At 42.0% G+C, this 25,147-nt stretch overlaps 1 protein-coding gene across 1 annotated transcript; it reads right to left on the reverse strand.

Moving 5' to 3' along the window:
* Window positions 1–16,788: 16,788 nt before the first annotated feature.
* LOC124002043 (POU domain, class 4, transcription factor 2-like) lies at window positions 16,789–20,537 on the reverse strand. The gene is made up of 2 exons (XM_046309261.1): window positions 19,630–20,537; window positions 16,789–19,314 (listed from the first exon to the last, which is right to left on the reverse strand). The coding sequence occupies exons 1-2, from the start codon at window positions 19,840–19,842 to the stop codon at window positions 18,385–18,387; spliced, it is 1,143 nt and encodes a 380-aa protein (XP_046165217.1). The 5' UTR covers window positions 19,843–20,537; the 3' UTR covers window positions 16,789–18,384.
* Between the last annotated feature and the right edge of the window lie 4,610 nt (window positions 20,538–25,147).

Raw genomic sequence — 25,147 nt, forward strand, 5'->3', positions numbered from 1 at the left:
TTCAGTCAAGATTTGGCCCTTAGTGGTTCAATATGCTGTGAATGTGATGCCATGGGACATGGTTAGGGTGCAAGCCCTTCAGGCCTAATCCACTCCCATCGTCAGGACCTGGCTCTCCTGGCTACAATAAAAATGAATGTAGCTGGTAAACTTGTGGGGGTAGATCTTATAGGGACACATCTCTACAGATGATATATCAGCCTTCTCAGAGACAACAAAGGGACTCGTGGAGGTAGATCTTATAGGGACACATCTCTACAGATGATATGTCAGCCTTCTCAGAGACACCAAAGGGACTCGTGGAGGTAGATCTTATAGGGACACATCTCTACAGATGATATGTCAGCCTTCTCAGAGACAACAAAGGGACTCGTGGAGGTAGATCTTATAGGGACACATCTCTACAGATGATATGTCAGCCTTCTCAGAGACAACAAAGGGACTCGTGGAGGTAGATCTTATAGGGACACATCTCTACAGATGATATGTCAGCCTTCTCAGAGACAACAAAGGGACTCGTGGAGGTAGATCTTATAGGGACACATCTCTACAGATGATATGTCAGCCTTCTCAGAGACAACAAAGGGACTCGTGGAGGTAGATCTTATAGGGACACATCTCTACAGATGATATGTCAGCCTTCTCAGAGACAACAAAGGGACTCGTGGAGGTAGATCTTATAGGGACACATCTCTACAGATGATATGTCAGCCTTCTCAGAGACAACAAAGGGACTCGTGGAGGTAGATCTTATAGGGACACATCTCTACAGATGATATGTCAGCCTTCTCAGAGACAACAAAGGGACTCGTGGAGGTAGATCTTATAGGGACACATCTCTACAGATGATATGTCAGCCTTCTCAGAGACAACAAAGGGACTCGTGGAGGTAGATCTTATAGGGACACATCTCTACAGATGATATGTCAGCCTTCTCAGAGACAACAAAGGGACTCGTGGAGGTAGATCTTATAGGGACACATCTCTACAGATGATATGTCAGCCTTCTCAGAGACACCAAAGGGACTTGTGGAGGTAGCCTCGGGATGTTACCGTCTTGTTTGAACAGAATATGCACAGTGGTACAAGTTCTTTGCTTTACCAACGTGTCTCAGAGCGTCGCTGCTTTCTGAGGGGAAAAGAAGGACGTCTAGATGAAGTGTCTGGGTTGGCCGTTATTATCACGTTAGCACAGTTTGATCTCTCGGCGAACACAAAGCCAAAAGTGTGGCGCGAAGCGTAGAGTGGACGGTTTCTTCACTGAAATACATTTGATTCTGTAGTAAGAGCCACAGTGGTTTTCTCATTGTCAATTTGTTCATACGGATGATTTGTCCTCCACCCAAATACACATATTTCTCAATCTGTACCATGCACAGTGGATCTTTATGATTATTAACCTCTTATGGATAGGATTCATCTACACGTGTCTGAGGCAGTGAGGAATTCTTACATCATCATTGACCTTATACTTTAAAGATGGCTCCCACTATTACGACTTACACACACTGTTTTAGTATCCAGAAGTGGTAAAGTGATTGGTGTCCCGTGCTTATCGTTATGAACGGTATTTAGATGTGACAAGTGTATATATATCATATATATGTCAGAACAAACCCTAAAGGCTCTGTAAACCATGATGACAAGTGATCAGGCGATCATAAAACACAAGATCTGATTGCCGTCAGAAGCAGAAACCCTGACAGGGAACCATGTGGGTGTCTTGGATTGCTAATCGCAGGCTGATTTGAAATCCAATCGCTGATTAATATTGTGTGCTTGTATTATGACGATATTAAAACCCTCTTGTCCCAAGGACACATTTCCATCCAACAGGCAAAAAAAAGACATGCATTTCGAATGTGAGATGTATTTATTTGACTCAAATTTAGGTAGGAAAATGAATCCACGTGGGAGGTGCTAATGAGACAGAGTAAACCGCACAAGGTCGTCCTCGGCAAGAGCAGGAATTCCATCGCTGTGGGGCACAGAAGACAGAACTTTTTGTTTTAGCAGACTGCCCATCAAATAAGCATAATTACCGTCAGGTTTCATACAGATTTCTGCAGTCGTCCTGAAGGCGTAGCGGCGGCTCCCACTCCAATGAGTTACTCCGATAAATCACCATTAATTAGCTAATAAAAGCCAGCAGGTGGTTCGGAGCCCAAAGACATTCTCTGGTTGTTTGAATTATGTATATTACACTGGCGCACTGATAAAGTAGAAGACGGTGGGGAGGGACAACAGACAGGAGAACGTCTGGGCTGGGAGGGCCCTTGTGTAAGGCTAATGCCCTGTTCAAATCTCCTGCAATCCCCCAATCCCACCCACAGGAATACAAGCAGCTCTGACCCCTGCTCAAATAACAGAATGCACAGTGTTCCAGTGCTGAGTCCCGGGCATATTACAACATTGATTATGCATGCAGAATACAAAGTTGACCTCCCTCCTTCCCCCACAAGAGCTGATTGGATGTGTTTACTCTAGTTAAGAGAGAGGAAGACAATTATTACAACAGGGAGACAGGGCATAATACACTGACCTTTGACCTTGGGATGGGGTTGTTAATTAAAAATGTCTGAATCTACACAACAACGTTCAAACTCTTTAGGGAATTTGTGTTGAGAGAGTTTACTGCTATTGATGTCATGTACACTTATAATGATGCTACGCTGATGTTCTACGCTAATGCATTGACACTGGTACAGTATAGTGAGTGAGTGATGCTAATATGGTAGATATGCTAAGGCTGTGAAAATGCTCCACCCCTCTGTGGATTCCAGCCAGTTACACTGTTGTCTCAGCCCCTAGAGGCCCCCTCTCCTTATACTTGGAGGGGTTTTATCTCCCCAGCCTACCAGTGATCTCTTTATTGCTGCGTTCACACAGGCAGCCCAATTCTGATCTTTTTCCACTAATTGTTTTTTTTAACCAATCACATCAGATACTTTTCAGAGCAGATCTGATTGGTCAAAAGATCAATTAGTGGGGAAAAAATATCAGAATTGGGCTAGTGGTCTAAATGCAGCCAAGTCTTGCCCCAGTACTGGACAGGATGGGAATGAAAGGCCATGTTAACACAGCTTGTGTTTGTCATAGTATGGGGTATTTTCGGTTTGGTATTAACATCTTATGATATTGTATTGTCTTGATGCTTTTCCAGTATTTATGTGCAGTGGTTTTTAAAAACCTTTTCCCAGAACAGGCATGTCGTTATCTATATAACCTTTGCATTACATTATACCATTTTGGTGTCATAATATAGCATACCAAAGCTAATTCTTATCGTGACCCATCTTTCTAACTTAACTCAACTCTGCCATTACCAAGTTTCACAGCCAAGTGGCACACACACACACACACACACACATACACACACACGCACACACAAACACACACACACACAAACACACACACATACAAACACACACACACACACGCACACACACACATACACACACACGCACACACAAACACACACACACACAAACACACACACATACAAACACACACACACACACACAAACACACACACACACATACACACACACACACGCACACACACACAAACACACACACATACACACACAAACACACACATACACACACACAAACACACACACATACAAACACACACACATACAAACACACACACACAAACACACACACATACAAACACACACACATACAAACACACACACATACACACACAAACACACACACATACAAACACACACACACACAAACACACACACATACAAACACACACACATACACACACACACACAAACACACACATACAAACACACACACACATACACGAACTAGAACTTTGCTTCTTTCCTACTTGGTAAATTAGCTTTTTTCTCTGGGCTAGATGTCCTGAGGCAGTGACTTGGCAGCGGGTAAAAGAAATGCATCCACACCAAGTGGGACAGGGAAACAGATGGGACACTGATTACAGTGTTGTTTACAGCTGTTTGGGTCCTTCACTGCTACCATATAGAGGTCAGAGAACTGTGTGTGTCTGTGTCGTTTTGCTCTAAGTCTCATCACCAACATCTACTCAGCATAGACACACAGACAGAACTTTATGATAGTAATGCATTGGGATGCATACTACCACAGAGGTCAGAAACAGTATGTCTATGCAATTTCACTGTAAGGCACATCCAACATCTCAGTGTAGACACATGGACAGAACATGATGATTACAAATACATTTTAGGTGGGACACTGTAACGTCGGGAGAGTGATGGGTGTGGAGTCAGACGCAGAGGTAGACGGGAAAAAACGCTTTAATGTCCTCAAGCACAGTAACAGTTACAAACATGGGTGAAGCCCAGAACACAGGCGCAACAAACCCAAAACCACTGTTACCAAAATACCGGACAGCAAAAACCCAAAAGTACACAAACACCACTAACGTAGAATAACCACAAGCCCGCACAAACACCAGCGGGCTAAACAAACTTAAATAACACCCCTCCCAAAACCCCAACAAGGAACAGGTGAAAACAATTAGACAAAAACAAACGAAAAGGAAAAAGGGATCGGTGGCAGCTAGTAGACCGGCGACGACGACCGCCGAGCACCGCCCGAACAGGAAGGGGAGCCACCTTCGGTGGTATTCGGGACAGACAGTATAGCGTTTCTCATGACTGGGATATCTCAGTGCTCCATACCCCCTATAAAAGGCAAACCTCAGTAGCCACACGTTTGGTCTAGAATCTTTGATCTGTTGTACTGGCCAGGTAATTTATCTGATTGATGTGGTATTTAGTTTCCTGACACAAGAACAAGCCAGTCGATCATAATATAATAATGTAGTATCAGAAATTGCTGTCGAAAATGGATAGTTATGGCATTTTGCCTTTGTAGGGCAGTATAGCTACTAGCATTATCATAATAGTACATGTTGCATTTACAATCAAAATTGTCTGGAAATGTGTAATTTGATCATTCAAAATGACATGCGCTATATCAGTGTGTAGGGTTATAACTGTACATAAGCTGACAGAGTGATAACCTGGTCTGTTAACAGAGTGATAACCAGGCCTGGTCTATTAACAGAGTGATAACCAGGTAACAGAGTGATAATCTGGTCTATTAACAGAGTGATAACCAGGTCTGTGAACAGAGTGATAACCTGGTCTGTTAACAGAGTGATAACCAGGTAACAGAGTGATAATCTGGTCTATTAACAGAGTGATAACCTGGTCTGTTAACAGAGTGATAACCAGGCCTGTTAACAGAGTGATAACCTGGTCTGTTAACAGAGTGATAACCAGGTCAGTGTTAACAGAGTGATAACCAGGTCTGTTAACAGAGTGATAACCTGGTCTGTTAACAAAGTGATAACCAGGTCAGTTAACAGAGTGATAACCAGGTCTGTTAACAGAGTGATACCCTGGTCAGTTAACAAAGTGATAACCAGACCTGTTAACAGGGTGATAACCTGGCCTGTTAACAGGGTGATAACCAGGTAACAAAGTGATAACCTGGTCTGTTAATAAGGTGATAACCAGATCTGTTAACAGAGTGATAACCTGGTCTGTTAGCAGAGTGATAACCAGGTATGTTAACAAGGTGATAACCTGGTCTGTTAACAGAGTGATAACCAGGTAACAGAGTGATAACCAGGTAACAGAGTGATAACCAGGTAACAGAGTGATAACCAGGTCTGTTAACAGAGTGATAACCAGGTCTGTTAACAGAGTGATAACCAGGTCTGTTAATAGAGTGATAACCTGGTCTGTTAATAGGTTCTTCCGACCCTTTAGAGACTCAGCAGTGTCTTTGCTGCTGTGCTGAGGATGAACAGTCGGTTCTTCATGACATATACAGATGTGTTCCCTGCCACCTCCCTTCTCAGTACTTCTACTGAAGATGACGATGTGAGACAAGGGGCAGCAGCTGCCAGCCTGACTGTGTCAGTGTCTGTGACGAAAGCCATCCAACACAAAGGTCGTTTGCGATCGTTAACATTTCTTTATGTCCACATGAATCACTTCCCATGGTTTAGATGAAACCTCGGCCCATTCACTATCATTCCATCAGGCTCTGTGACTGTAGTCTGCATCCAGAGCAATAAATGCCCTCGGCGGTCGACTGGCAGAATATATCCAATAGTAATCAACCTTTTCCAAAGACACCTCAGAAGCAAAAGGTTTCAGTAGTGAAGTGTAATCCAATAAGGAGGTGGAAATACTGCATCAACACGTTTTTGCTGAGACGATACTTTTGGCATATTGAGTATTTGCACGGAGGGATCACTTAAGGTTTTGTCACCTGTATGCAATGAAAAAATGACATTATCGTACGGTACGGTGGATTGTGGGACATTGATGTAATATTGGAAATGTCTGTTTTCGAAAACTCTGGACTCTGGCACTTGTGCGTATTGCTTGCTGCTACCAATAGGAGCACTGATTGTAGCAAGGTTGGAAATGCTGATGAAGAGAAAAGTAGAAGCTGCAGCGATGGCTTCATTTTATATCTGACTGCCTTCCTTTGTGTTCTGTTTCCTAATACATTATAAAGAAACATCTTGGAGGATTCTGATAAAAATGTCAAGCATCAATCATAGTATTCCTTAGCGAATCAATGCTCCTGTGTCCTGTGTCATGTGACCCTCTGATCTGGAAGGGGGATTACATTGCTCTCCTTCCATTGTTTCACATATGAAACTGCAAATTAGATTTGTACATGTGATTGTTTTTCACATGTGAACTTGTAAAGAAACTCCACATTTGCTCCATATTCGTAAACCAAATAAATGTAAACAAACACTATGGCCTATAACATGGTTGAAATTATAATTCTGATATCATGGATGGTCAGTCCATGACATAGTGTCTCTCCAGCCACATTCCTCAGCTTTTTACCAAAACTTTGGCGAGAGACAATTTGTGAAAGGAAAAATCCACTAAAAACTATATTTTGGTATTTTTTCATTAGTCCACTGTTGATACTGTCCCAAAATGTTTTGCATGTCAAGTTCAGATACATGACTTTCAAAAACAAATTACCACTTGCCACATCATCATGATGATGTGTTTCGCGTCATATGAAATTCTTTTCACTTAAGGGAAAAACACATGAAAAAGGAACCTGTGAAACTTCACAAGTGTCCAGAAACCACACTTGTGTGACTAATGTAAAAATGGCACGTGATTTTTTTTCCTCGTGGTTGTATTTTTTTGTTTCAAAAAAAAAATTGTAAGGGGATCTCTATGACAGTCTTAGCCTGCATGACTGTCAGCTAGTTGGACCAATCAGAGCCATGGCTCTGGGATCAATAATCTAGGGTCAGGTAACATGTATGCACCGAGTGTACAAAACATTATGAACACCTGCTCTTTCCATGACTGACCAGGTGAATCCAGGTGAAAGCTATGATCCCTTATTGAGGCCACTTGTTAAATCTCTTCAAGGGGAGGAGACAGGTTAAAGACGGACTTTTAAGCCTTGAGACAATATGAGGTGTTCTTAATGTTTTGTACACTCAGTGTAGTTGTTCTAGTCAGACCCATGCACAGCCTCAACTAGTGCTTACTTGTTATGCCAGCTTCAACAAATCCATTGGCTTTATCATAACTATTGCATTTTTTTGTATAATAATTATAACAATTATAACAATAACAATACTGTTAAAAGTATGAATAATGAATAACATTTTTTTGAATGATATAGATATTTATTTCATTTGCAGGTAATACAGACAATCATTTTCCTAACTCGGGTCATTGTCTCATGGCAGATGGTATCATTCCTACGTGACTCTTGTCCCTCAACCGACAGTTCAGGCCGAATATCTGCTATCTGACACGCTATCGCTATCTCTCTCGCTATAGAGCAATCTGACATTAAACAAAAAAGAACTCTGGCTACATAGCTGCATAGTGATACAATGGCTTTTTCACTGCCCTCTGTTATGGAGTCAGCACAGTTCCAGTGCTGTGATTTGGCTTTCCCACCGATTGAGGAGAGCAGATCAAGGGGGGTGTAGAGGAGGTGAGAGATAGAAGCACTGTGTGCAGGAAACCAGGCAAACCTCCAGTGAGTGTCTCATTAACATCCAGAGATCAGAGAGAACCCAGCAAAGCACTTTAATGGCCTACTGTACTTGTTACGTGTGTGTGTGTGTGTGTGTGTGTGTGTGTGTGTGTGTGTGTGTGTGTGTGTGTGTGTGTGTGTGTGTGTGTGTGTGTGTGTGTGTGTGTGTGTGTGTGTGTGTGTGTGTGTGTGTGTGTGTGTGTGTGTGTGTGTGTGTGCGTGCGTGCGTGCGTGCGTGCGTGCGTGCGTGCGTGCGTGCGTGCGTGCGTGCGTGCGTGCGCGTGCGTGCGTGTGTGCATGTGGTAGTCTACACTTTCCAATAGCATCCAATCTGCAGTAGCAGTAGCCTCCATTGAGTTCAATTCTCGTGACATGGTGCTTTTCCTTCTGTTTGAAATACACTGCGTCTTGATCAGTTGTAGTCCCATAGGTCGTGCTGCTGCCTTTCTGGGCAGGCTCCAATCACATGAGAGGATGAAGGTGGTGGGGGTTAACTATGCACCCTTAACCCTTGCATTATGTGGATTTATTGAATGGTGTAGGCTGCATAACTGTCTGGTTTGTATAATTCTTCATAATGTTATTGGAATGGGATTTTATTCATCCTCGCCTTGTCATTTCAATGGTCTAATCTAGGCTAGATGATTCCATTTATGTTCAGTCAATTCTGGGGGATTTTTGTGGAATTCATGAATTGAATGTCAAAATGAATTTGAGCTCATCCCTGTCAAAATGAATTTGTGCTCATCCCTGTCAAAATGAATTTGAAGTCATCCCTGTCAAAATTAATTTGTGCTCATCCCTGTCAAAATGAATTTGAGCTCATCCCTGTCAAAATGAATTTGTGCTCATCCCTGTCAAAATGAATTTGAGCTCATCCCTGTCAAAGGAATTTGAGCTCATCCCTGTCAAAGGGAATTTGAGCTCATCCCTGTCAAAAGGAATTTGAGCTCATCCCTGTCAAAAGGAATTTGAGCTCATCCCTGTCAAAAGGAATTTGAGCTCATCCCTGTCAAAAGGAATTTGAGCTCATCCCTGCCAAAAGGAATTTGACCTCATCCCTGTCAAAAGTGACATCTTTGTAGTCGTGGTTCAAATTAACTCTTTAAATTTGAAAATGGATTTACAGCCTGGTATATAATTTTTGTTATCGGGATTTATATTTGAGTCTCCTAAACCTTTATAGGTACCCCTTCAATATAGTACAGCCTATTGAATGATTCATTTCAGCACCAAGAAAGTTCACTAACAATTATGCAATGGTTCATGTGCTCATTAAATATGATTCCTGTAGTTAATGTATTTTTAATCATGCAAATATTGTAATTAGCCAGACCCCCTCCTGTGTGTCGTGTTTTATGTTTATATCTAACTGTATTGCCTGTCCTTTGTTTCTTGTGCTGAGCCTGATCTGTTATTATAATATCAAATCACTCTTGTTTAGCCTGCTATTCAATCAACAGCTATTGAAAGGCCTCTTTTGTTGTATCAAACAATTAATTGGCCGTGGGGATGAGGTGACGTGAAATATCACTTGACAAGAGACTCAAACATGACCCTCTATACACCTCAAATGGATGTGGGACGATTAAGGTGGGTATCAATTCAAATGAATTCCATGGATGTGATTTCTGACGCATCGTTTACAGGCCTAATGACAGCACATGCTATCAAATGCAGTCTCTATAGCATGTACATGCATAATACATTGTGTTAGGTTTAACCCACGTATACTGTACGTATGTGTGTTTATCCTCATTGGTGGTGGTTGTTTGAGATGCATCGCCATTGAGCTCCTCTAATTTAGTCCGTGGAGCCTGTGGTTTGGCAGCCGTAGCCCCGGGCCTCTGGCACCGCACACCGCTCGGTGTCATTTCCTACCAACTGGGTTTTTGATGAGTGCCTGACCTAGACGCCTCATCCTTCACCACTGTCCCATTCCTTTTATTTACATCTGTGTTGCGTCCCGAATGGCATCCTATTCCCTCTATAGTGCACTACTTTTAACCAGGGCACTGTGAGCACTAGTCAAAAGTAGTACACTGCGTAGGGAATTGGGTGCAATTTGGGACACAAATCTCCGCATTCTAATTACTCTCTTTATTGCTTTAGCCTGGAGGAATCCGTTCAGGGAGGGAGGGACAGAGAGCGAGAAAGGGAGGGGGGGGGGACACCAGGAGTTTCGGACCAATAATAAAACGCCATAACTCGCGAAGTGGCGCCCACAGGCGATTGAAAAAGATGTGCGTCCCTAATTATGATTCTGAGTGCTACAGAGCGTGACCAGTAGAAAACACTGACCTCTTTCTTACTAATGTCATATCACAGTAGCAGTATTTGTCTCACTCCATGTGTCATTTCTTTATCAATTGAATTTACCAACAGAGACCACACCATTTTTATGAATAGGAAGAAGTTCTTCTGCTGAATAATTAGCTTTTTATTCGCAGCCAAGTTGCATTTGACTGCCTATTATCATCATGTGAGCTGTTGGCATAGACCTAGATTTATTCATCTAGACTGCGATAGGCTAGTTATTGGCTAGAAATTGGAAAATATAAAATCAATGGGACACAGGCGTGTTGGCCCATACCTCTCCATTTCCCATTCATGCGTAAAAACATAATGTAGCCCATCTGGATTTTTAGCAAATACATTTGTGACAACACTAGTAAAGAATACCTTTAAAATTGTAGTCCCAGCTCTCTGTGCAGCGTTGTATAAAACAGCATCAATAGCACAGTAGTGCCACAGTCTTTAATGAGCTCGATCTCTCAACTTTAAAGACTTGAAGGATATTAACAAGCTACTTGACAAATGGTGCTTAGAAGCACATTAAAGACATGGCTAATGGCGCGCATAATGACGGCTAATTTTCGATCAGATATAAATTAGAGCCCCCAACAGTTATTTGCCTTTAGGACTTTATGTAAATGATTCTGCTCTGTATAAACTGAAAGCCGAGGTGAGAGAGAGCGAGAGAGGGGAGGGGGGGGAGTTGGGGAAAGAGAGAGAGAGAGAGAGAGAGAGAGAGAGAGAGAGAGAGAGAGAGAGAGAGAGAGAGAGAGAGAGAGAGAGAGAGAGAGAGAGAGAGAGAGAGAGAGAGAGAGAGAGAGAGAGAGAGAGAGAGAGGGAGGTTGAGAGAGAAAGAGCCTGGGCTGGCTGGCACTCCTTGTGGATATGATTAATAGATCTGCAACAGAGCACGCGGCTGTCAGAGCTCAATGAACACACATCCAGCAGACAGCTATACCACCTTCTCATTAGACCCGATGCCCAATCTTTACAACAACTTACTCATTCGGAACGGTGCAACAGCCTCTGAAAATGAGCGAATCTCTCTCTATGCGTTAAATGGCTTTTGCAATGTAGATAGAAGGAGAGAGGGTTGTGAGGGGGGGGGGGGTGCACGAAAGACACTTAACTGTTCATAAACGTGCATGCCCATCCTAGGTTGTTTAATATTTAATGGCATTGGGCCCATTTTGACGCCATCCGTTTGAAAAATGGGGCATAATCTGTTGGGGAGAGCACTCGATGAATTTGAAAATAGGGGCATTAGAAAACATATATTGGAAAATACCTGATAGGGTCATCATGCATGCCCTCGATGGAACTAATTCATACCTAAAACATATGCCATAAGCCTAAGCCTCATCTGAAATTTGATGACAATTGTTCTCAAAAATATGTTATTGTTTTGTGTTTCGGACGATTTTTGATCATATTTCGAACCTTGGGACTAAGGTATACTTCATTGCATTACGTAGTCTTGCATAAGTCTACTGGTAGGCCCAGGCGCCTGGCCACTGCACACCGTTTAGAGGGTTGGAATCGGGGGCATTTAAATTATATTGATAATAAAGCATTACACCCATTAAGAGTTAATTAAGAGTAAACGCGAGCCTTAATTACAGATTGCACTCAACACTGTTCAACTCGTTAAGGTCCATGTATCTTTATCGTAATATAGGCTTAAGAGATGATTTGGAAATAATTACCGAAATCTCATTGTAACGTGTTAATTATATAATAACGCTGGTGTTTTTAGCCGTGCTGTAGATGCTTAACTTAAAACATGTACTGTAACAACTCTTACAGAAATCAAGTGAAGATAGCATCATTTATTGAAATAAAATCAATCGGATACATATTTAATGACGAAATGATGCTGCGCATGTGTGTGCAACATCTCATCCTTTCAGACGGTTTGACCATTTGAACTGAATAAGCAGTTTACAACTTAATTGGCATATTTCAAATCAAATCCAATTTTATTTGTCACATGCTTCGTAAACAACAGGTGTAGACTAACAGTGAAGTGTTTACTTACGGGCCCTTACCAACAATGTAGAGAGAAAGAAAATAGAGAAATAATAGAAAAATAGAAAAATAATAACACGAGGAATAAATACACAATGAGTAACGATGATAACTTGACTATATTTGATTAGCAATTTACAGAGATAAACAGCAACATTTAATAAGACAGGAACTCTTGGACAACAAGGAAACATGTTCAGCTTTTCCCACTGCCCCCACCGCTGACGTTCACTTACTAGTATTTAAATCATTCAAATGTAAATATGTGAATGAAAACCACATAAGAACATGTAAAATAGCGAATTATTCACATTATTCTCATGTCAACATGTGCATGTCCCCCGCTGCAGGTTAGCCTATTCCATCCATACCTCTCCATTCTGTTAGCTTTACATAATAGCTGGAAAATACTTCATTTAGATCATGCATACATTTAACATTGAAAGAATGCATTCGCATTTTAAATGGAGATAATGCATACAAAGTAGCGACGGCGATGACTATTCACTTCTCATGTTTCATGACGGATACAAGCCATAATTGAGTTGTCCCTGTCCAAAACATTAAATGGCCCGTCGTCACCCGCCATGGGAAAATGAGCAGGGCATTAAATAGCTGTGGTATAGCATTTAATAAGAAATAATTAAACCCTCTTGGGAGGCCTACGTGTTCAAATATAGCCTGTAAAATGCAAGAGTGAAATATGTTTACATAATCCTACTGAAATAGTTAGAAGTTTGGCCACGCCAATCATTTAGTTTCTTATATGATTTTAATTCGACGAATTGTCGTAGGAGAGTACACTTTTGAGTTATTGGGATGGCATGCTTTGAATAGATAGCACGATACATAGGCAGAAGTGCGGGATAGTGAGAGTGGTTGAGAGTGCACGGCGCGTGCATGAGGCGAGGAGTGAGAGAGGTGCCTGAGAGGTCAAGAGGTGTGTGTGTGTGTGTGTGTGTGTGTGTGTGTGTGTGTGTGTGTGTGTGTGTGTGTGTGTGTGTGTGTGTGTGTGTGTGTGTGTGTGTGTGTGTGTGTGTGTGTGTGTGTGTGTGTGTGTGTGTGTGTGTGTGTGTGTGTGTGTGTGTGTGTGTGTGTGTGTGAGAGAGGGGAGAGGGTCATGCGTCTGTAAGTGCACGTTTATTTTTCAATCACACCAAATAACTTGTCCTGCACTTTCAAAACAACACACCCATCCTATCAGTTGACAGTATAATCTTTACTCACCCGTTTATACGTGTGAAATGAATAATGGCCACCCATGTCTTTTCTCCTTCTTAATGCAACTCCATTGATTCGCCTCTGTAAAACACTTACAACTAATCACCAGTGATAATTCATGAATATTGTATCAACAACTACAAATCTCGAATCACACGGAGATTGGCGACCGTATTAAACGCGCGTGTTATTCAAAGAGCCATGGCGCGATGACAGTACAGGGACAATGTGCGATATGTTGGCGAAATGCAGTGTAGTTGAGCGCCACCAATGCTACATAAAGGGTTACAGTGTCTCGCGTTCGATTTCTGACCTTGTGTTTCCTCTAATTCCAGATCTCAGTCGCATCTTTGAAGGAAGACACTTGGGTGTAAATGTACAGTTAAAATATTCTATTCGCAGCTCCCCAGGCGGAGCTCAGACAGTCCCCGGCTTCATTAAAATTTCATCAGTATCCCTGTGAAAGGGGGGAAATGTTCAGGGGAAAGGAGAAAAATAAAACAGAAGGCTTAATTATAACAAAGGGAAACACTGCTGCCCTTTCCTTTTTGAATGTAGCGACCACAGTGTATTGGTGCCATGTCTCAATGTATGGAGCAGAAGCAACACAGCCTATGAGGGGCTGTGTTGCTTCTATGCAAACTACTTGGCTTGGTTGAGATATGTTAAGGCAAAATGTTTGTGTGTGTGTGTGTGTGTTTATTGTATCTGTGTGTTTTGTCAGTGAGGATAGTGCTGCCCAATAGATTTGTTCGCACCTATATATCGGAAAGTTAAATAGGGGAATAGTCTGTCTAGCTGTGGAGGGAGCTGCCATACTACCAGTGTGCAGTCAGTGCACTAAACACACGCTGGGCTGGTGTCAAGCAGCGAGACTCACTGCATTAGGTTCATTTCAATTCCCGATGAGACTTTCTCTCTGCAGCCCTCCCTGACCAACGCTGAGTAATTAACAGCGATAGCTAATGACTACTTAGCCCTATACTTCTCGCTCGCACCTCATAATTATCTGCTTTTCATAATTCTATGTGTAATTTCATAATTCGCTCTTATTAGCGTATTAAGTGAATGGCTCATTTAGGGGAAATTAGAATCGCTCACCAGGAGCATCTTTTAATTGATTAAACATCAAGACTGTCTCGTTAATAACAGCTCGTTTTGATATTATTCATCAATTGCTCTAATCGTGGTGTTTTAAGCCGCTTTGATTTTGTGTTTAAGTTTTTTATACATTTAAGAGATAAGTGGAACAAGTATATGCTTTTATCTTGGAGCAAATGGTTATATTACGGAATACAATAAAATAACGGTTCATTTATTGTTATAGCCGGTAACACATAATTGTGTCACTAATTGATATATCCGGTGAAAGTTATTATATTTGGTAGAAATAAACCAAGTATTCTTGTAAATCTCTGTTTTGAAATAAATAAATATATTCTGCCATGGCCATAAGGGCCATTCCAAAGAAGACCGAAACACAGCCATAGGCCTGGTTAGAACTCTGACGTCATCGTGTGGTCATTTCAGGGAGGTAGGCTGGCAAGGGGTTAAATTGGTTTTAGAAATGTTGAGATGCCAAAGTTATAGACACAAATTGGCTTAATAGAGAGGTATACCAATCATATTTTCACCAACTAGACTATACACCAACTTCAGATAATGCACTTCCGGTTTCACGGCAAGCAAAAGGTGGAACTTTGCATTTCAATAGGCTACTGAATCCCTTTCCTAATTAATTGCTTGAATGCACTACTAAGAAATATTTCATTTGCAGCATTATTTGCATTATAATATGTATTAGTATAGCCTACCCTACACTGCATTTCCCCTCACTGTTTCAATTACAATGTATAATCAAATTAGATTTATCAAAAAGATTCACATGCAAATACATTCTGCTGCTATAAATACTCTCTTTAAAATGTGGAGGACAGATTTCAGAAGTGCAAATCGGAGGCGGCTGGCTCCCTTCTCCTCTCCTCTCCTCTCCTCTCCTCTCCTCTCCTCTCCTCTCCTCTCCTCTCCTCTCCTCTCCTCTCCTCTCCTCTCCTCTCCTCTCCTCTCCTCTCCTCTCCTCTCCTCTCCTCTCCTCTCCTCTCCTCTCCTCTCCTCTCCTCTCCTCTCCTCTCCTCTCCTCTCCTCTCCTCTCCTCTCCTCTCTCAGGTAGCATGGGAGCTATCCGTGGTGCTGAAAGCTGTAGAACTGAAAACCCCATAGAACGTTCAAACGTTCTAAGCAGACAGTCAACAAGCCATGCAGGTCATGTCTACATTAGGTAATGCTTACTTCAAATTGACATCAATTTTTGTATTTTGCATTTTAGGCTAGTCCTAACCCTCGTCCTTTTCCTAACCTTACCCTAATTATCCTACTCTGCTTTGTTAATTCTCCAATAACCTGGACGCTTACATTTTCCTAACCTGCTATACGAAAAGTCAATTTTGACAGAAGTACTCTATCTAGTCAAAACCAGCCATGCAGCCAAGCCCCCATCGGCCTGACATGAACGGTGCTTTAGAAATGACACTCTATTCAAAATGTTGATTTAAAAAATATATATATATGCTGAATCCCGCGCGCAAACCAAGGTGTAGCCTAGCCTGCTTCAAAGCCATATCATGCCTCGCACCGGAGCAGTGTTTGACTGTGTATTTAAATAGAGACGGGCACATTGGCAGGCGAGGCTGTTTTTCTGGCGGGCTTGACATCTGGCAGGGCTGCGCTCGAGGGACCTATCCAGTTCTCTATAGACTCCATGATTAGACTCTAATAGAATATTAGCATTTGCTCTCAGGTAGGCTACCGCGAGCTGCAAGAGCGAGCTGGCAGTAGAAAAAAAGCACGTGTCTTTTTTACAGTGCATGGTGGGACAGTAATGGGATTTTTCTGGAATTTGTAGAGAAATTGGATATGTAAAAATAGAATCTATTGATGCTTGATGGTCTATCTTTGCACCTTTCAGCATAAAAGACAGATTTAGCTCCAACATAAATCCTTTAATGACATAGGCCTACATCCAAGGATGATCATTGCATTGATGCTTGAAGGAATATATTTCTCAATTCAATTTGTGTCTTTAAATGAGATTGTCCATGCATTGCAATACGCAGATGCAGTATACAAGCATTTCGCTCTTTCCAATAATTGGGCCTACACAAATACACTCATTCAAAACGTCCAATAAAATGTTAAAATTAGTTCTTTAATGAAACACATATTGCAATTCAATTATTAAATAACTTAAAGATACATTAATGTAGTAAATAAATACAAAAATAATTCGACCAGGAATCCAAAAGCAACAGACATTACAGAAAGAAGGTACCTCAGCTAAAACAGCAATACAGCAAAACCTGTACGGATATAATTATGTGCAACTGGTTCCAATGAAATATTTACATTTTACACGTATACTTCCATGAAACGGTTATTTTCTCAATAAGAAAACATCACGAAACAAGGTGAATTTAACAAGCAACGACTTCATAATGATGCGCATATTTATACAAATAAATAACCAGAAAAAAACATACATAAAAATAATTTAAAAGAGAATACTATCGCATATATCTCTCGATTGTACCATCTCGAACGTTTAGCAGAAACGAAATTAAATTCGTGACTATAGGTCTAGATTTAGCTGTCATTTCCCTATACGAAAACACGTTTCACTTGCTGTCAGAATGAGCTTTTCTCAAGCAAAACGAGGGAGGAGGAAGAGGAGGGGGAATCCCAATAAATATATAATGATGTAAACATGGCCTCATCTAATAAATAGTTCATAAGAAACAGACCCACGTTGGCTGGCAAAAACAAACGTAGCCCTATTGCAAACGGTAGTAAAACAATAATATTTGGCAATTGTAAACCCCAATCAAATGCATACATTTGATCCACTATTTCTATAGGCCCATCTACAGCCAGATAGATGCTTATGCAATAGAAAACAACCCCTACACCAGCTATATTGTATAAACAGTGTTGCTCGATTTGGGCCTAAACTCTGGGTCTTCGCCTTATATCTTACCACGTTTCTTCATCTTTCAGCTTTTCATCACACTTTATAACGAAATAGGTGGAATTAATTACATGGGACACAAAATGAAGGTCATGTGACCGCTAAATGAATAATTTACACGGCGTTGTTTGGCAATACTCTAATAATAGCTTCCATGACCCAGCAAGCGCTTACTGTACTGTACTATTTCCCCTCGTGGACCCGGAATTAATGCCAGACTGCATCGTCATAATAATAAACTCACGGGGAAAATGTAGCCTTGCGACAAAAATATAAACACACCAATACTATGCCAATAGGCACCGACCAAGTGCTGTGTCAAAATACTGTAGGCCTATCTTCCCAGGGTAAACAACTGTTCTTTTCAGTACGTTCAATATTGTAGGCTATGATAAATTAACCAATATCATAAACCAAAAAAATACGTGTGATTAAAGCCTATAATACTTGACTGACACAAAAGGGTGAAGAATAGTAGGCCTAGGTGGAGAATAAAACAGAGGTCTTACTTGCTCTGTTCAAATGCTCCTGTACATGACTCCACATCCCTTTTGTTGCGAATAAGACGTGACCGCAGTAGTGGTTTGAGTTTTCAGTCATTTTGAATGTATATGAATTATTCGGGTTGTTCAAAGCACAAGTCATTGATGATTGAAAAAGTGTGTGATAAGAAATATAATACAAATCGTCTCTAAACAGTGTTCAGTCTCTCAACGTAGGTTGATAGTTTATTTTTTATTTTTCAGAGCGAGTGTTCAGAGTCAGACGCATGCAGAATATTTCATTCGTTTCTGTTTCTGCCGTTGGTTGCAAAACCAGACCCGCACCACGTTCTTTTTGAGGTCCAGTTTCTCTGCTATAGCAGCGATTTTCTCTGAGGAAGGACGCGGCTGAATGGCAAAGTAAGCTTCCAGTGATCGCTTTTCCGGTGCTGCTATCGACGTGCGCTTCCGCTTCTTCTCTCCGCCGTTATATAGCTCGGGTTTGTTGAGTTTCTCCCGGTGTGATTTCTCGGCTTCTTCCAGCCATGCCTGTAGAATGGGCTTCAAAGCTATCATGTTGTTGTGGGAGAGGGTGAGGGACTCGAATCGGCAGATGGTACTCTGGCTGAGGGAGCCCACGCCAGGAATCTTCAGGTTGGCCAGGGCTCCCCCTACATCCGCCTGGGTCACGCCGAGTTTGATCCGTCTCTGTTTAAACCTCTCAGCGAAGGCTTCTAAGTCCCTGGGATCGGCGTCCACGTCGCTCATGCAGCCCATGTGGGATGGTAGCCCGTGGGCATGAGCCATGTTGAGGGCTGCCTGGTGCATGTGGTTCATGCCCGCCATGTGAGCAGGGTGCGCAGTTGCGGAGCCGTCTGGCCCTGCCATGGACCCGAGAGCCAGTCCTGGGGTGATGTGGTCCAGCAGGTCGCCCTCCAGCGCCTGGTGGGGTTGGTGGTGGTGGTGATGGTGATGATGGTGGTGGTGACCGTGTCCGGAAAGGGCTGAAGGGTGAGAAATAGGCACCGAGGAAGAAGACGACGAGGAGGTGCAGGGGAGAGTGTTCATGGTGTGGTAGGTCGCGTCCGGCTTGAAGGGACTGTGGTGTGGAGGATGGTGGTGGCTCTTGGTCTGCGAGACAATATCCACCGCGGCCAGAGCTTCAGCGCGGGCCAACAAACTCTCATCCAAGCCTCCGAATATATTGCTCTGCAATTGCAAATAGAATGCACACATAACTGTCAGCAGGGAATTCTCACTCCACTCCGCGGTTTAAAACATTTCCTGAATGAGATGAGAAAAAAATCCTAAAAAAGAACACACAAAACAAGACACATGCACATGCAACACCAGGTCATCAAAATTAATATGTAAGGCAAACCCGACTGAATACATAAGTTGGAGAGAGGAAGGGAAAAAAATGGAGGTGCTGGGTGATTTGCTGTGCAGACATGAAATAAACATAAAGAAAAAAGGGGGGCTGTCAAAATGTGCCTTTAAGCGGTAATTATGCAGAATACGTACCGGTGGGGTTGGGAGACATCCTCGGCGCATCGCCTCCGAGTTGCCTCCGCCGCTGCTGATGATGGTGCTACTGTGTCGGGAAGACGAGCACGAGGAGGGCGCATTCGAAGTCAACGTGGAGGACGAGGAGGAATGCAAGGAATACTTGGGCTCGGGCAAGCTGGCGTGGGCCATGGCGAATGCCTGCTTGCTGTTCAGAGACATCATCATCATGTTTGCAGGCGTCCGAGTCTCGGCAAGTTCCTTTTAATAAGTTAAGACTCCGCCTCTTCGAATGGAGTTGAAGCCCAGTGTTGCTTCTCCGGGAATCTAAAGACACTGTCTTATATACTGTAACTGTAGCTGCTACAATATGGAAAAATGAACATCCAATTCTCTAGTTGTTGGCGCATATATTATTACCTAGCTCTGTGTATGGAGGTATGGCCGCGCGCTGTAGTTTTGCTGGAGAGGAGATGTCGCACGCGCCATGCACTCGAATGTCGCCTGCGCCCTCGTTTACCTCTTCCGCTATGGGCTGTGGCGCGATGACCAAAAATAATGGTTAATATTACTCATTCGTTCTTTCTCTAAATTTCGTCCTCCAAGAGTGTTATTTTGGTCGCCGTGGATGTGTCGTTGTTTTGGGGAGCTCCTCCAAGATTATGCAACGAAAAACTAATAGTAGAAAAAAAGTTGTTTTCTCTCCTCCTGGTACGGATTTCCAAAATACAACCGCGCGTAAAAAGATTGTCTTATTCGTTTATCTTTTTTTCTGCAAAGTTTCCGTTTCACAATTGACTGTAATTAAGAGATACCGGTGACAGTCTCGATACCTCGACTACGTTCAATGCTGCGGGGACTCGATCTGCCTCTGCTCTGAGGCGAAGGGCAGGCTGTGTGTGTGTCTCTCTCTCTGCGCCTCTCTTTCACTCTTTCACACACTCTCTCGCTCGCTCTTTCGTTCTCTCTCTCCCCCCTCTCTCTCTCTCACTCGCCCCCTCTCCTCTTACACTCTCTCGGCTGTACCTGAAAAACCTTTCATGATTTATTATTCTTCATTAGCCACACCGCCGCTGGGGACTCTGCGCATGGGCAGTCTGCGACAAGGCATTCATTTCAAACAGCTCTCCAGCCAGCATTGTGTCCTTCTTCGCCGAATTTATTTTGGATCCACATGGAAAGAGGAAAAATAACCAAATATAGCCGAGCCATTTCCATTATTATTTCTTCATATTGTGCCGTTTCATAAAAAATAAAAAATTCAAAGTGGGGTTCAGTTTAAAGATACAAATTAGGCAATAGAGGAAATAGGAAAGTCCTTCTAGGGATGGATATGAGGAAAGTACCCTGGACAGCTTCATGAAGCGACATCCCTGCTGGGGCAAGATAAATCAAAGTTAAATGCTTGACTATCATTTCATTATGTCATCATAGGCAAATTGAAGACAGTAGGAACATCTGTAAATAAATTAGGGGTCGGGGAAAATATAAGATTACTAGATTTCAAATTAATGTAGGGCTATGTGAAACAGCTTTTCAATAAGTGACCTGCTCCCGCGTTATCTTGTTTATGTGCGTAATTCACCTTGAAGAATTTATTCGTTTGGAGATTAGCTATGGAAATAATCAATAGACGAGCTATATGGGTTAACTCAACAGTCATATTGTGAATTTTTATGTCACTGGTGCATGGACGAGCGTCGTGTGTGAAATATTTGATCAATGACAGTGGAAAGTGGATTTTTTAAAAGTCTTTAGGATTTAATTGCAAACCCAATACAATTATATACTTGTCTCAGCGGGCTATTATCATATCTTTATACTAATTAGGCTACTTCATCAGTGATATAATTAAAAATCTTTAATCATATTGTAATTAACAAGGCTTGTCTAATTTGTTTAATATGTTGAAGTCCATTGGATGGGCTAATTGATATAAGATGGTGATTGAATACCCACATGGAAAATATAACGGTAAGGCCTATATCTACAAAACAATAATAATAACAGAATCTGGAATCTGTCTGCAGATATAGCAATTCGTCTCTGGTTACAAAGTCACCCCTCTGAGTGTATCTTGGTTATAGTAGTGTGATGATCATTGAGCTTGAAAATAAGAATTACATTTAAGTTGGGAGGGAAAGAGATTGTGTTGCACGGTAGTTGTGGGCTAAATAGTTGCCACTCTTGTTTTTTAAATTTCTTCTTCACATTTTTAAATGCTATTCATTAAATACCCATTTCTGTAGCCTATCTATCAGTATTTGTCAATAAACTGATACTCCGTTCATAAAAACAGCTACAGTACTATAGTATAGTCAAAGCTAATATGGTTAATTTTCAAACAACTATGCTATTGTATTGTAAAGAATCATATTATATGCAGACAATGTGTTTTTACTGTAAAGGGACGCCTGCATATTGGACAAACTGGAGAGCCAGAACCTCAACAAGCTCTCAAATTATCCTCGCAAAACCACCAAAATATAATAACTAAGATTCCTATATCTGATAATATGCTGTGATCAATTTAGGCACCGTCTATGCTGAAGTCAATAAAGCAATTTAACGCTGAGAGGACAGATGTTGGGCCATGAATATAGCATGCAAAAACCCTGCTGCACGCTCTGCTACAGACGATGACGCGAAGCTGCACTTGTCTCGACCACACACAACACGATGGCTCTCTTTGTTAGCGCGCTAGTTGTCAGTGCCTTTTCGGTAAGATTTTGATGCACATAGACATTTAATATGTCCCCACGGCTGCAACAAAGCTGTTGGTGATAGTACACAAGCACTTTACATCGCGAGAGCCACCCGGCAGGCGGTTTGCCTCTCAAGTGGGACGACAGGCGCGCTGAAGCCAACCCTCGCGCCCGCGCCCTGAGACATCAAGGGGCAATCAGTGTCTCCTCACATATAGCGACGGACTGATTTTATGATGAAACTTTAACGAAATCATTTATATTTCACCACCTATAAATCGGCGTATGAAATTTTCCTCCACAATGAAACACACAACAAAGTAAGCTAGTATAACTTAGGTCAAATAAATCAATTGGGCTGTACTCGCAAGCAATTGACTTTGAAGTGCGTTTTCTCCTTTGACAGTGTTCAATAGGCTACAATATTAATCGAAGTTATGTAGCCTAGTTCTAAATGCGCTCGTTCACGGTGCCTGTAGGTCTATAGGCTGCTCATGTTTGATGGAGGATATCTCCAATCTTACAAACCTAACTACTACAAAGCATGAATAGTTAGTGGAATTATGAAGTTCAATTAAATGTGACTAATACAATTTGATTTGATTTGAAATGTTGCCATTTCTCATGAAAAATGGAACGTTGCCTCATTGCATTGGCTGCATGGTGGAATACAATTAGTTATTTAGTCATTAGTGAAAATAGTAGCAGATATCTCACTGTAGGCATGTCTACCTTGCTGTTCCAATAGGTGCTCTAAATTACACTCCATTGCATTATAAAAACAGAGTAAGCATTACGGGCTACATTATTGAACATTTGGCCGAAGCAACAAAATGCAGTCAAGTTAGTCAATGATTTGACTACAAATTAATTAATTGCTAAGTACTACTCATTAATAAATAATTCATGTAAGAGGACTAACCATCCATATGACTTGCAATATTACACCTCGATGTGCCGATTATGTCGAAGGTGTTGTGCCCTCAATTTGTATCATGATACAGCGACTCAGTGGATAAACACAGCAGAAAGCTCATTCCTCATCAAAAGATATGCCTGAATACTAGCACGTTCCTTTTGTCTTAAAAACACAAGTTCTCTGAGGAATTCTGATTCCAAACCGGGCTTCACTTGTAGCTTTACAACATGGAAATAAAAAAGCACCTAAATAAAATAAAAATAAAACAAAGAATAAAAGCATAATAGTAGCAGCTAGGGTTTGATATAGCTCAGGTGACTTGTTTGCTCTTTTTTTCTTTTAGCTCTGACTACTGTACTTATTCGGAATCAAGGAACGCTGCAGAGAGAGGAGCAGAGCATGTGTGTTTTACTTTACACAAAGACAGACACACTCCTCTCCTCCACTCAGTCTCCCCCAGGAGCTCTCCACGTTAACAATCCCAATTACACCCGGATCACCAGAGACCGCTGTTTTTATTACACTACCGCTCCTTTGTGGCTTCCTCCGCCAACAAGGTATAACTGCTGCTAGCTCAGAACAGAGACACTCCGTGAGAGAAAGGAGAGGAGGACGAGGAGGGCGGAGAGGAGAGGAAGAGAGAATAGAACACATAGACAATGCTCTGACTGCACCCACCACGAGCAGAGAGAAGAGAGGAAAGAGAAGAGGGAGAGAGGAGAGGGGAGAGGATGAAGTCTCTTGGCTGCTGGTGGTGGTGATGCCTTTATTCACACACAGCTTCCCCCTCCTTCTCCTCCTCCTCTTCTGATCTCGGGAGTTCTTTACATGTAGGTGCAGAAGGTCAACGCTTGTTAGGAGAGCATCTATGGAGAAATCTGGCTTTAAACCACTCTCTCTCTCTCACACACACACACACACACACACACACACACACACACACACACACACACACACACACACACACACACACACACACACACACACACACACACACACACACACACACACACACACACACACACACACACACACACACACACACACACACACACACACACACACACACACACACACACACACACACACACACACACACACACACACACACACACACACACACAGAGAGGTGTGTTTCTACATTCTCCATCACCACGGCAGTTCTTTATTTATTCATCTGTTTTTACCTGGGAGACGTGACAGGTTCCGGCGACAGCAACACCTTTCTTTAATATAATACCTTGTTTAATGCACAGACCGAAAATAAAAGCTAGGATGAAGCTTGCAGGAATTACTTAAGTGTCACTTAGCTCTTTTCAACACCAGTGAATCTCCGACCCTGAGATAATGCAACTTGTGATTTCAGAAGAAAAAAAAAATGTTGCTTGAATTACGTCTCAACTGCAACACAAAACTCCTTGATCCTTTTCCATTTGATCTTGTGTCAAGGATTAAATATAGCATGTACAGTGAGTGTAGGGACGTATTATCGTGCGTTGTGTTGGATAGTTCTTAAACTACTGTTTTGTCTATAGCAATTCACTTTAGGTGAGGTGTTTCACCAAAATACCTACATAACAATATCATGTCACTACCAAGACTGAAATAAAGCATAAGGAGTCATACATAAACTATGATCCGGGTCACATGCACCAATGTAACTGAGCTGTTATCCAACCCCAGTCATCTGCATGAGCTAACTAAAGATCACATTAGTCCACTATTGGGCTTCCTGCTAGCTAATATGGTCATTTGAATACTTCATCACCCTGAAGGAAAACCCCATCTCTGAAATATCTCAACATCAGATCTCCTTCCAAATGTCTATATCCATTATTTATATAATATAACTATAACCGTCCACCTCCACAGGAAAGCAACCAGGCTTGGCCTACAACACCATGCAACCTGT

The sequence above is a fragment of the Oncorhynchus gorbuscha genome, linkage group LG17 (assembly GCF_021184085.1).
Source record: "Oncorhynchus gorbuscha isolate QuinsamMale2020 ecotype Even-year linkage group LG17, OgorEven_v1.0, whole genome shotgun sequence".
Classification (NCBI taxonomy): Eukaryota; Metazoa; Chordata; class Actinopteri; order Salmoniformes; family Salmonidae; genus Oncorhynchus; species Oncorhynchus gorbuscha.

Coding starts and splice junctions, on each gene's coding strand:
- LOC124002043 (XM_046309261.1), bottom strand. CDS start 19,842: ATGATGATGATGTCTCTGAACAGCAAGCAGGCATTCGCCATGGCCCAC. Junction 19,315..19,629: donor GATGTCTCCCAACCCCACCG/GTACGTATTCTG, acceptor TTGCAATTGCAG/AGCAATATATTCGGAGGCTT.